The 14,661-nt window shown below is 32.3% G+C and overlaps 1 protein-coding gene across 1 annotated transcript in view; it reads left to right on the forward strand.

Annotated features, from left to right (window-relative positions):
* CSTF3 (cleavage stimulation factor subunit 3) overlaps positions 1-14,661 on the forward strand; it is a 57,959-nt gene that overhangs the window by 6,507 nt on the left and 36,791 nt on the right. The window contains exons 2-3 of the mRNA XM_026664800.2: positions 2,046-2,147; positions 2,271-2,366. Coding sequence (XP_026520585.1) covers positions 2,046-2,147; positions 2,271-2,366 — 198 coding nt within the window. The remainder of the gene's footprint in view (positions 1-2,045; positions 2,148-2,270; positions 2,367-14,661) is intronic.

Genomic DNA, 14,661 nt, shown 5'->3' on the forward strand with positions numbered 1-14,661 from the left:
GTTGCACTGTTTGATTGTGCTATTTTTTTCATTATGCTAGGTAACCTCTCTCTCTCCATGCCTTTTGAGTAGTTTAATGTATTTAAATTAAATAAATTGCATTTATCTTAAGTTTGTTCAATTGTTAGAGACTACACAGATAAGTTTTCAGGTGAATTATACTTGGCCTGATTCTTAAGCGATCTTACATTTTCAAGTCTTTCTTTTCTCAAAATTACACTTTATTTCTGCTCTTTGTTAATGACCAAAGGCAAGAGGCCTGTTTTAATTTGACATCTGAATAGCTGTAAAGGTAATCCTCAACTTATGGTTGGTTGCTAAGCAACTGTTGAAAGTTATGACAGACCTACCTGGGGACTCTTATGACCTGGATTCAAAGCCACAACTGTTGAGGGGCTCTGGTCATGTGACCAAACTGCAGGTGTTTGGCAACCAGTCTGCATTTACGAATGTTTTCAGTGTTTCGTGGTCAAGTGACCATGCTTTATGATGGTTTTACAGTTTTCAATAAAACTGCACCTGTAGCAAAACATTAATTTCTACCTGGTAATAAAATTGGGTTGGTCATATGATTTGTTTTATGATAGTCATGATTTAAGACCGTGATGGGCAAACTCCATTATTTATGGTCGAATACCTGTATACATTTTCTTGCTCTTTTAAGTAACTAGACGAGATAATCAGTATGATACAAATTACATACTTTGCCATATTTGAGACAGCAAATTCTAAGCTTATAGTAATTTTAAGTTTCTTTCTGCCCTTTTATATCAGCATGAGGAGCCGGTTACTTAAAATTCCTTGAAATCGAATTGCACTCTTCGTTTCTTCTTTAAGGTGTTTTTCCTTCAATTTGAAGCTAAAAGTGTATAATTGCTAATATAATTGCTCATTCAGATGGATGGAAGAATGGAGAAAGGGAGGGGGGAGATTGAGTATCCTTTTCAGTAGAAGAGCAGGGCAGAGAAAATAACACTTTAATAAAGGAAACTGATGGTAAATGCTGTAAAATAAAATATCGAGGAGATCCATCCCAAAAAGAACAACATCCACTCGTATTCATATTAGCTTAGTTCTGTACTTTACAGCTAAAACTGATTGGCTTCTTGTTACCTAACATTGAATCAAATTGGATATGGTCAGGTTGGTTAAAGTAGTTACAATGACTTCTGCTGTAGAACAGGATAATAATATTTCTGTTCTGTGGCTGTTTATATTTAATATGCAAAGAAACTTCAGCTAAATGTGAACTATACTGTAGTATAGTAGAAAATTGGTATTCAACTATTTCTATTTTCTTCTAGGTTTAGGAAATGTACTGAAAAACATAGTTGTTAGGCCTATAAAAATGTGTTTAGGTATATTATCTGAAGTATTTCATTTTTCAGTTTGTTTTTTTTCAATTCCTGAAATACAACCTAATTGTTTGGACAAGAATGTGTTTTAGGTTTCATATGTATCTTTCTGACATAGTCTGTTGTTAAGAACATACCATCTCAAATTTGAGAGAAGTCTAAATAGTGTCTGAAAGTGGATTAAAAAATAAGTAGGATTAAATCCTACCATTTAATAAGAAAAATATTCTCTTGACTATGGCATTTTTTGTTCTGTGTATAGACTTCTTTTAAATAAATAATTTGTAGGAATTTATAAATCTAAGGCTTAATTAATTTTATTTTAGTTTAATGTGATATTCAAACATTTCTCTTCTAAAACATACATTCACACACCATAATACCCAAATAAGCCTCACAAAACATGCATAGTATTGTGATTATGATTTAATATTACTATGTGAACCAATGTAATAGTAAAGAAGCACAGAAGACATTGGATTTAACATTTTCAGTACTGGCTTTAAGCAATCCATCCAATGTAGTACATTCTATGAGTACTTGTATGTTCCTCTGTGCATGCTTAAGTGATGGAATAAATATACCACTGGTTAATTATAATTATATAAATATGAAAGTTACAGATTGTGGATGTCTTTGGATTTACCATGTTATTTGTTGGCTCTTAACTTTATGCTCTGTGTTTTCTAGGCTGCTGAATATGTCCCAGAAAAAGTAAAGAAAGCTGAAAAGAAACTAGAAGAGAATCCATATGACCTTGACGCTTGGAGCATTCTCATTCGAGAGGCACAGGTTTAGTGAAATAGGATTACATTTCCTTATCAGTGGGTCCACTCACAATGCTTGGTTCTCAAGTAAATGTGAATACATTTTACATCATAAATATTGTAAATATTATTGGTTTTTAATTTTTAGAATCAACCTATAGACAAAGCACGGAAGACCTATGAACGCCTTGTTGCCCAGTTCCCCAGTTCTGGCAGATTCTGGAAACTGTACATTGAAGCTGAGGTTAATATTTTCATATTTTTTTCTTAATCATATAAGAATTTAAGTAGGGTTGAAAAATGATTCCTTAGGTGCATACACAAATTCAGGTAAAAGTGGAGCTGAACATTTCATAATTTATGTAAAATAGGAGAAAAGGGTAATTAAAGTGAATCTAAATATTTGGGTCTATATGATCTGGTGATTGTTGCATTGTGGACTTGCAACAACATTAAAACAGTTTCAATGGTATTGGAGTGCTTTAGCCTTTTATTTACTTGTCGTGTCAATTTATTGCCTCCTGTGTCATTTATTTAGAGCTCCTTTTTGTGCATGTAAGTTAACAAATGGTTGTATGACCTTTTGGGCTCTAATAGTATTTCCGAACCTGATTTCAGTAGCTGAAAATATTTTTCTGGGTTTTGGGAGGGTGGGGTGGAGATGCAGGCAATTTTTATTTGACAAACAATGACGTGTGTCATATGAGTCTTATCCAGAATCAAGCATGTAAGTACATACATCAAAATTCATAATTCGAGCAGACAAGCATTTTATCCTGTTTTGCTAAAAGCCTAGAAAGACTTAAGCTTTCTGAAAAATACTTTTTTTCTAATTCGTTCTTTGGATTTTTAAGCCTGAAGTTTCACTCCTGTGCAAAGATTACATTTATAAAAATGTTAAAAAAAATTGTAGATAATAGCTTTTCTGTAGAATAACATTACATAAGTTTATATAATCAGGATTGAAGATCTTCTGCATTATGTCATATATATGGCATAAAATGTATAGGTTAATATCAGATTTTTTTAAAAAAATGAAAAGAGTATAGAGTATTACAGGATATGCATTTATGTTAAATGCCTTTCAGAGATTATGTAAAATACTATGGTTGACATTGTTGGAATAAGTATATAACGCACATTCAAATATAGAAATACTCAGTTACATGTTATGCTTTGTAGCAGTGGTCGCCAACTAGTGGGCCAGGGACCACTGGTGGTCCATGAGAAAATTTTGGTGGTCCGCAGAGAAATGTCACCCCCAAAGCATCCCCCAAAGCAATTAATCCAGGCTGTGCAGGAACACAAGGCCCACATGGCCCGCGGGAACGCAAGGCTTGCGTCATTTGCATTACGAACAACACGAGGTAGTGAGGGGAGGAGGGAAGGTCGGAGGGGGGGAGCTTGCCCCACGCGCCTGGCCTGACCACAGGGCTGTTTCGTTCCACTTCTTTCTTCTGCTTTTGGCTGCACACAAGGAAAGCAGCAAAAGTGTTTCTTTCTCTTCCCCAAACTCTGCCAGAAATTAGTCTTTGGGACCCTGCAAGGCATCCTGCTCCAAGAGGCTGAGCCTGTGCGACACGTCTCACAAAGACTAATTTCTGGCAGAGTTTGGGGGAGAGAAAGAAAGACTTCTGCTGCTTCTGCTGCTTTCCTTGCATGAAGCCAAAAGTCTCTCTCTCTTTCTCTCTCCCTAGAGCTGGAGATGGTATCTTGCGATCCCAAATAAAGAATGATCGGTAGGAAAACAGGATAGGGAATTTTCCTGCAGACTTTTTTTAGGATTTTCCCAGGGTCTTTGCTGCTTTCTGCAGAGACCCTGGAAAAATGTCAGCAAGCCACAGTCAAAATTCATATTAGTGGTCCACGGGATTTAAAGTTATGAGTTTGGTGGTCCCCGAGGTCCAAAAGGTTGGTGACCCCTGCTTTATAGGGATACATACCCCCACCCATTCAGCAACATATATGACACTCCAATTAAGACAATACTTCATGATTAACATGCACTGGTGTTAAAAAAAAAATTAGGACAGTTTTCTATTTATAAACTGTCCATCCAGGACTATATAACATAAATGCATATAATTGTGGTATCCAACACGTTTGTTCCATGAATATTACCGTGTTTCTCATATAATAAGGCAGGTCTTATTTTTTTGAGCCCCCAAAAATGGCTAGGCCGTCTTTTCGGGGGTGACTTAATTTCCCCCCTTGCAACTTCGGCGGCGGCGACGGCTTGGATGTTGACCTCGGCGTTGGTGGGGCACTTCGTATCGGGGTCAACACAGGCAGCACCATATCCGGTGTGCAACAAAAGCACTTCCTAATGGCAAGCCCCCCACCATTCCCCCATTTCACATGTTTTAATGTAGGCCTTAATTTGGGGGAGGGGCTTACTTTCATTTTATGCCTATAAAACATGCTGGGATTTCCTATTGGGGGAGGCTGTATTGTTGGAGAAACAGGGTAATTTATTATATACTCAGGATAAATGTTGGATACTATCCTGTATTTTTTCTTTTTTCATATTTGTTCCATAAATATGTATGGTTATCACAAGTTTAAATAAAAGAAACATATTAGTTCTTCTGTTCGTTTTTAGGAGACTTGAAGAGCTGCTTACTTTTTGTTGGGGGTCTCAATGGAGCATGATGTAGTAGATTTAAATCTTGATTACAATAGTACATTTGCCTTTTTAGTATTGTTTATTCTCTTAGTGGAAATATTGGGATATCTGTACAAGTAAGCAGCTAAATTAAATCAACACTATATGCCTTTCTTAAGTTTTACCCATTAATAACACTAATACATTCTGAAGAGTTTTATTTAATAAGCAGGCTTATTCTCGTAGCCTACTGCAGTACCTTGAAATTAATTTGGTAATAGAAATTAAGATAAAGGTTTTTGTCTGAGCATTTTTTCTGTATGCTAAGAAAAAGTTGACTTGCTTTTAATGTAAGTCAGATTTTTTAAAAAAAGAATCCGATACTGATAACTTTAATTTCAGGATGGTTGTGAATGATGAGTAGGTTGTAATAAAAATAGAATCTTTTAGTAGTCTGCCTTTATCCTAATATGGCATTTGAGCAAAGTCCAGAATCCAAATCACGGTCATCATACTTACTGCCAGCTCTCCTGATCCTGTTCTGTGATTCACAAAATATCCCCCAACTCATTACAAAGCAGCACTTACAACATATGAAGGGGAAGTTGGGTTTTTTTCCTCTTTATTTCCATGCTTATAAGCAAATTCTTTGTACACAAACATCTCTGTACATCTCAGGTTCTCAGCCAGTTAGGATACATATAGGGGAAATTACCAATCAATAATTGAGTTTATATTTTATATCTTCCTTGCCTTATTTAAGGCTTGCCAGATTTGTGAAACTGAAACTAAAAATTCCTGACCAACTAAAGGTTGTCTATGCTGGCTAGAAATTCTGAAAGCTATAGTCCTGCACATTTGGAATGAGAGGATATGTATTTCTTTCTACAATTGAAAATAGGATTAATAGAAACTGTAAAGTCTTTATTTATATTATAGATCTTTGTCTTTTATAAATATTATTTCACCAAGTAGTTTATTGACTTAGCAGAAATATGTGATTTTCCTAAGCATAGCAGCAATATTTTTTCTTTGCTGCAGATTTCTTGAATTTTACACAGCAGCTTAAAAGCCTCATTTGACACATTGAAACCTCTGTTGCTTTTAATAAATGCTTCAAATAATAATTATTTGAAAACGGTTTTGATTTAGCAGGACTCTTAAAAATGGGGGGAGAACCAGTGCAGCAGATTGGAAGAAAGAATAATTTCTGTAAATGACCATTTTCCTTACATTGGACAGTATCTTCAAAGCAGGGAAATAAAGCAGAACATCAGTTCTTCCTTAACCGTTATATCTTTATTGCAGTATTGCATTCAGTGATCAGATGCGGTACTTGAAAAATTCATTTCCTTCATGTTGAATAACATTCCTAGTAATTTTTCTTTTATTTGTACTATTAAAAAAACCTAGATTATAAGCTGCCTAAAGTTCATCAGCATTTCTTCAAGGAAGGAATGGAGTTATGGCATTTTTATTTCTTTCTGCTTTTCTACCCATACTTATAATACCAAACGTGTGAATATGTTGAAAGAGAAATACTTGCTTCACTAAAAGAAAATGAGTGAGGTAATGTTCTGGGAATCGTCTTCTGCAGTGTACTTTTGTAACTCATTTCTAGGAGTTTCTTAATTGTATATATCTTAAAATATTCTAGACATTTAATTTCTGAAGTGATAACTTATATTTAGTATCATTTGACTCCATCTCTAACAGTTAAACTCCACCCCTAACTTTAAACAAAGTTATTACTCAGTGAGATTTGAGGACATGAATAAGAATAGCCTTTGAGCACTTTGGATAAAGCCTTGTTGGGAAAGTCAGTAAGAGAAATGCATGTGTAAGTTACTAATATTGGTAAAGCTGATTCATGTGAATAAGAAACAACACCATTATATTTTGCTTGAACATCTTTTTACCCAAGTGAATACAATCCAGATAGAATAACAATGATTGAAGTAATAGTGATAGGGTCATCGTTACAGCCAATGGGGAGGTTTATTATACAGCAGTACCTTGGTACTCATTGGTAATTTGTTCTGGAAGAATACTAAAACTGATGGATACTGAGAAAACCATGTGACCTGCTATTTTGGCCAGAAGAAATAGCAAATCATGAGGTGGCTGATATCAGCAAGTTCTTCCTTGCATGTTGACTATTGGGAGAAAAACAAGTACCAGGGCAAGATTTCTGCTTCAAAATACGTTGAATACCGAAATCGATGAGTTTTGAAGCAGTCAAATGCAGAGGTATGACTTTATTAAGTATTTCTAATAGGAAAAGGAAAAAAGCCCTTTTCCTCCATATTATATAAGATTGCATTTTGATTAGGAAATATCATCATGAGCCCTCTGTTCTAGTATGTACCCATTATAAATAAGAAATTTCATAGGAGATGTAAAATAATCTTCGCTGTACAATCAGCTGTACCAAATCACACAGTCCAGTACTTTATACTCTCTGATAGTAAGTCTTGGGTTTAAGACAGGCTTTTCCATCCATACTTGGAGATACCAAAGATTGAATCATAGATGTTTTGCATATGTATGCTGTGAATGAAAGGGAGATTCTTGTCTATATGATAGGCATGTGGTGATAAAATAGGTGATAGGTGATAAAATAAGGGAGATTATTTTAGCTCTTGCTAAACAATGTTAATCATAAAAAGAATAGGAATTAAAATCTCTTGTCTTTCAGAATATCACTTCTTTTGTCTTCAGTTTTAGTTTATGCTGTCTTCAAAAATATTTTGCATTGTATCCATAGAGATTGATATTTTTAAATTTCTTATATTTTTCCAAAAATACTCTCTTGACTCATTTTAATTTATAGTTGTTCAAAGAATAGATCAATATCATTGCAAAATCAATCTTCATCTGTTTTTCATCTTCGTCTTAATCATCACTGCAAGCTAGGAAGACTGCATTGCATGGTGAGATAATTTTCATTCATGTTAGGTAGAAAAAATATCCAGAAGCAGTAGACCCTTCCCAGCACAATGGGCAAAATCACTTACTGATATATTTTCATTTGTCTGAAGAAATGAATAAAGCAGTTCAGATTATAATGGGAATAAACACACATTTTGTCAACATGTTTTTGTGAACTAAGCTAAATCATTTCATTGCCTGCCCTCTAGAGGAGAACAAATTGGGGGTTTTAGGGGCTTCAGGTGTGGGAAGATGGCATGTTATTTTGCATTTTTGGATTGATAATCCATATATTCTCTAAAATAAGTGTGCCTTTTGTCGATGGAGATGCTGATTATATTAGAAGTGACAGACTGCATTTGGAGTTCCTGATTAAAGCTTTGTTGAATCATAGGCTCTTACTTGGCTTAGGGAAATTAAAGAAACTGGCATTTTCTTTTTTCTTTGACATCTGTGAACACAACTTCATAAAGCAATCAAATATTTTTGGATAAGCTTCAAAATCTTCAACATTGCTTTGCTCAATTTCTTTGCATTGGTTTATTTTTATTTTTTGATGCAAACTCCATACACTCAGCTGTTGATCATGTGATTGGCATTTGGAATAGACTGAAGAATTTGTCCTACCTATAAAGGGTGGAAAATTGTAAATTCTGCCCATTTCTATAATATTTGCAGTACATGTAAAAGGACTAATTATATAAACCTGTTCTATCAAGCATTTATACAAATTCTGATCTAAAACTTAAGCTTTAATCTAAGAACTTGTAGGGGGGTTGTATTAGAGCGGCAATAGGGAAATCTAACTTTGTAAAATTATAACAATGTACAAATAATTTTCAGTTTAAGTTCATTTTTAGTTGCACTATTTTATATCTAAAAATGAGAATTTTTGATAAATTGAACAGAGCTATTATAAATAGTAACATAGTTACATGATTTTATTTAAGCATAGTAACTAAAAATGAACCCTTAAAAAGTGCTGCTTACACATTATACACAAATCACAATACTTTCAGCTTAAAGGGATATACTGAGTGTTTCATGTATCTTCTTGGGACACATGGATGGATGAACTTTCTTTGACTTTCTCTTGTCATATGTTGTTTCACTTGTGGTAAGTTTAATTGAAGTTTCTCATCCAGAAGATTTGTTCTGGAAGATTTTTACCTACCTCACAGGGTTGTTGTGAGGCTTAGTTAAATGTTTCGGCTCCTTTATTATATTTTTTTCATTTGTGGAATATATTTTCTAAGGGACAATAATATATTAAATTGCAAATGCAATTGTTTGGCTTAATATTCTAGAATGGATAGATGAAATGGTGAAATGCTAAACGTATACGCAAAACATATAGGTGAAATTCTATTTTGCAAACAAGTTTTAGTAAATATTCTAGGGTTGTTTTTTTTTTCTTCTCTTCCCCCCTCCCCCTGATTGTTAGGAAGAAATTGGATAAATCTGAAACCTATGCTTTATTTACTAAATAATTTAAATCTGATATCATAACATTTTGGTTAAACTTTTACAGCTGAACATGATATCTTCTGAACTTTGTAGATTTGTGAAAATGAAAGACTTTGTTGTTCATTCACAAAACAAAAGTATGGTTTCACACACACATACCTTTAATGAATCAAAAGTATGTAATGGCAATAAAATGAATTGAATTACTTAGATGAATATTTAGTTAAAATCTTGATATTCTCTAACTCATAAAAATGTGTTTAAGTCAAAGTAAAATTTCAGTTTTTCATTCCACATTTGTTAAATATAATGTGCCTTCATAAGTATAAACTTTCATTAAAGAAAATAATTCTTATACTGAAGAAACAAATCTGATTACCTTATCAATTTCAAACTAGTACTTTAGATTTTAATATCTTTTACACTTGAGAATATCAATAACCATTTAGATTAAATTGAATATCGTCATAGATTGGCAGATATTTTGCCAAATGAAGAAATAGTAGACATTAGTCTTAAAATGTAGGACTGAAGTTATTTTTAATTTTTCTTATTTTTCCTTAATCTCTTTTCATATGAAGATATTAAGAACAAATCTGTAAAATACATGATTTAGGTTAGTTGTAAAATATTTTCCCACTGCTAAGTCCTTTGAACTTACATTAATATACTCTGTAAATTATATTTGTCTCTTTAAATTGTATGGATTCTCTCTACAAAGCAATTACTTTTACATCTTTTAAGTATTTCTTTAAAAATTGATCTTTTAAAATTGCACTTGTCTGTTTTTTCCCTATTTGTTAATAAACATTACTTTTTGTCTGTTGTAGTTTTGCATCTGAAATCAGATTTGATTTAGTTTGTAATTGGCCCAGGTTTTTAAATTGGTTATTTGCTTTATGACAGAACATGCAGTTTTTTGACTTTTAATATATACATTACAAAAATAATTTCTCATATTATTTAGGATTATTTAAGATTACTATATGAGGTAATATTTTCTTCATAAAAATGAAAAATATAAAAGCAGAAATGATTGCATCTATTTAAAAAAAACAGTTTTATATCATGAAAATGTGATCACAATATTTTCTTTTAATATGTCAATTTTTTAAATTGACAATAAATTAACATTTGTTTCTAAAAATCAGTCATACCATTGAGCTTTAAAAATGTGAATTCTGAATTACAGAACTGTTAGATTGTCTGGATCCCTTATTTTCACATATTATCCTGACACTATTTTTGGGACTGTTGGCTCTTCCATAGCAACTCTTATTTAAATGTATGCAGAGATTTAGTCTTATCTAAGAGATTATTACTTCTAAATATATTTCAGATTTCTAAATAGGTATTATAATACTTTAGTTGATAAATGTAAAATAACCCATCATAAAAATAATAGTGCCATTGTATATATATTTCTTTATTGTTTGCAAAAAATAAAACCTATTTTCAGAACTTCTGGTCAGTTTTATGCAAGAAAGTTCTGAGAGATAGGCAAGTTAGAGCCACATGTTGTGCAGTGATAGAAGATAGATATTAAATTATTTGCTTTATATTCTCAGGACTGTACAACCTTCACAACCTAAATTATTTACATCTAGTAAATTTGCCAAATGTATAATTTTAAAAATATTTTAATTTATGTATCATTTCAGGTGTATAGTATGCTTATGTAATTTATATGTCATTTCCTGTATATAGTCTGCTTCAAGGAACTGCAAATTTTAAAGTCCTTGCCAATGGTTAGCTTTGTCTTCTGAATATTCAGTATTTACACATTACAAAAACTAGAATATTCAAAAACGGACAGATTAAAGAATCAGAATGATAAATTTAGTGCTCTTAGAACGTTCAAGCATAGATGTAGTAATGCTAGAAAATATGCTGTAATAGCATTTCATTATCCTAAAAAACAATTTTTAAGAAGTGAAACTTTCAAATCTTGTGATAGAATTGTGCTACTTTTAAAAATAATCAGTTTGTACTTTTCAGTTTCAGTAGTTTTACTTTTAAGAATTGGTAGAGGAGTTGCCAACAGTATTTTAAATATGATAACCAACAGATTTAATTACTGAAACGTGAGCTCCTTACAAACATAGGAAAGCATCCATTGTTTTTAAATATGAAGTTTTTTTAAAAATGGTTTTTATATGTATTCTTTCTCTAGTACATGAAATTAAGATAAAATAAAGCAATGATCGAGTAGTTTATAAAAATTGACTCTCTTTATTAATGCTTAAATTACAGAATAATGCCAGAAGATTCCTTCTCTCCCTTTCTCTCCATGTATTTCATTTGCAAAGAAAAGATTAGGTTTTGTGAATCTTCATGCTCTAGATTTTACCTGTTCAGATAAAATCTGGTCTTACTATAGAATAAAGAATAAATAAAGAATAAAGGATGTAGAAAAAATAAAGAATTATTGTAGAATAATAATAAAATTATATTTTGGAAATCAACAATGGAAGAACATTTATATTGAATTAAATATAAACCGATGTGTTGCATATTTGAAGTTTTAATGGTGCAAATTGAAAAGATATTTTGAGTCACGGTCAAAAACAAAAAATGGTCAAGGCATAGAAAAAATATTTCCTTCATAACAGTTTTTTTTGTTTTTAGCAATTTAGATTCTGCATAGCAGCAAATAGCTGCCTTTATTTAGGTAATGCAGATTGTCTCCACTTAAGACTTAATTTAGTCCCTTGCTTTCAATATATTGTAATCTTCAATATATATATATATATATATATATATATATATATATATATATATATATATATATATATTGCAGTTTTGTTACTATTAATTATAACTATGATATGCTAAAAGGCTCGAAATGAGCTATATGAATTTCATACCATCTAGTTTTCCATCAATGGAAACAAAATGCTGATCAAAATCATTCTTGATTTGACAATAAAGTTATTGCACTTTACATTCAGTATTTAGACTCAACCATTATATATGATTAATAATACGTTCTGTTTGTGTAAACGTCAGTTTTATGGTCAGGCAACTTTTTTTACTTATTTTCCTGTGGTGCTTTTGGCAATATACTTATTTTATCCCCAAATTTTCATCTTTTGGCAATTTTCTTTAGTGTTACAGAAATTATGGAAGCTTAAATATGCCTTATTTAATTGTATTAATTATACATAGTGTTATGAATGTGAATGATTTTTTCCTCAGAATAAAGAGACATTTAAAAAGTACTTATTATTTTATATCGACTGTACCTAAATTACTTGGTTGTAATTTAATAGTCTCAGCATGAAATAGGTCTCAGTAATATAAAATACTGCACTTTCACAAATACCTTCCATTCGTTAATGCATATTCCGCCATCTGTTAGCTGAGCTTTCTTAGAAAACCCCCACAATTCATATTCTAGTATGGGCCACAGCTCTGCTATTTTTGATAGTGGGACAAATATATATATTTAAATATAAAAAACTTATGGCTTCAAAGAAATAGAAGAAAAATTTATGCAGGGCCGTAAAGGTAGTCCTCAACTTATGACCACAACTGACCCAAAATTTACGTTGCTTAAGTGAGAGGGTTGCGTGTTTACAGTTAAGTGGATCACTGGAGTTAAATTACTAAGTGACTCTGGCTTCCTATTGATTTTGCTTGTCAGAAGGCCTCAAAAGTTGATCACATGGCACTGGGACACTACAGCCTTCATAAATATGAACTCATTGCCAAGTGTCTGAGTTTTAATCACCTAATCAGGATGTTGCAATGGTCTGTGAAAAACAGTTCGAAGTCAGTTTTTCCGTACCACTGTAACTTCAAGCGGTCACTAAACAACTGGTTGTAAATTGAGGATTATCTGTAGTACACTACATGTATGCAATATATTTTCACTAGTAAAATCTGCCTAGTTAAAAGAACAAGGCCATTGGTATTCTTACCTATACATTTAAAAAAGTTCTTGGAATATGAGAACATTTCACTTACAGGAAGGCTATGTCTTTACCGTGTGCATCAGGTTGTTTTTTAGTGAAGAACAATATATTGGACAATGTTTTCCTGATAACTTGGATTTTTCATGTATCTGCAAGTGAACATTTATTGAAGACAAATGATCAGCACCTTCAGCCTGATTATATGCATTTAGTCCTTTTAATATAAATGGTTCTCAATCTGGTCTCTTATACTTAAATACCATCTTACATTTCTGATCATAAGATCCTATCCAGAAAGGAACAGTTGAAATTTCACATCTATCTTTACAACACAGTAAATTTACTTGACAGGTTGATTGCTTCTGTATAGCATTGAAATGTTATAAAGTACTAGTCCTTTATGATATATGATTGAAATATGGCTATAATTAGGAACATTTTATTTCTTGAAATGTGTGAGTAGAATCTTGCAAATTCTTCATAAATTATGCCGAAGCATTTGTATTCATATTCTTCTGCCTATTCAAGTTTTTATTTTATAGTTTTAAATAGTGATGTGCAACCATGAGGTTTTGAAGTGAAATCAAAACAATATATTGGTTTTCTGCATATATTCTTTATTTCTTAGCAGACTTAACTTGAAGCAGGATGTTACAAATGAAGACAGCAAAACAAGTTTTCTTATATACTACATAGTTTAGCCCAAATAAAAGTATTTCTAAGTAGAATTCAGGGTAATAATTACTGGAAATGTTCTTAGTTCCTTTCTGCAACATTCCTATGGAATCTAGTGGAAAGGGGTTGAATTTCAATGTAATTTTCCTTCATTCTACTTCCTTTCCCCTCATGCCCTTTAAAAGTTTCTCTTTTACCCAACATTCCTTTGCATGCTCTTTCTCAATTTTAAACTTGCACCATCCAAGTGTTTGCCTCTTTTATATTCTTAACTTACTCTCTGGACTCAACTGCAACCAATATCCTATGTGTCTGGAATTTATCTTGATCCTATCTAGCTGTTTAAAATTACTTCAACTTCCATGCATGTAGACTTGTATAGCTAGGACATCTCAATTATGTAATCTATTCACCTAGACTTTAGCAAGGCCATTTTGTTTAAAGGTGGTGGGTACTGGATTATCCAAATTATTTTATATGGAGCATTAAATCTAGCATCACTACAGCATTTTGCCTACAGTCTTTTCAAACTAAACTTCCAGGATTAAAATACTGTTGCAGTTCTGAACAGAAACATAATGTATGTATCTGCTATTTCAAATAAATTAGGCCAAAATTGTTCCATTTTATATAAATCTCTTCGTTATTTGTCAGGTGTTTCTCAATATATTACCAATCCCCAGTTTTGTAATCAACATTGTGAAGCTATTCTGTTTAGGGGGCGTGGGTGACCATTCAACTTGCTTCATCCTTGCAAAATGCAACACAGATTTTCCTCTTTACTATATGTTAACATTCTGTTGGATAATAGTGTCAAATGGGATTGAAAGCAGCAAATAAAGCACCTCACTTCCTGAGGCTCATGGGAGACCGTTCAATTATTAATGTCCCTGGAAGGAGCTTGGATGAATTAAAAATGGGAGTAAAAGGCAAAGTGCTGTGAT

Source organism: Notechis scutatus, chromosome 1 (assembly GCF_049901735.1).
Source record: "Notechis scutatus isolate UNSWTSFEM ecotype Mainland chromosome 1, rNotScu1.2, whole genome shotgun sequence".
NCBI lineage: Eukaryota > Metazoa > Chordata > Lepidosauria > Squamata > Elapidae > Notechis > Notechis scutatus.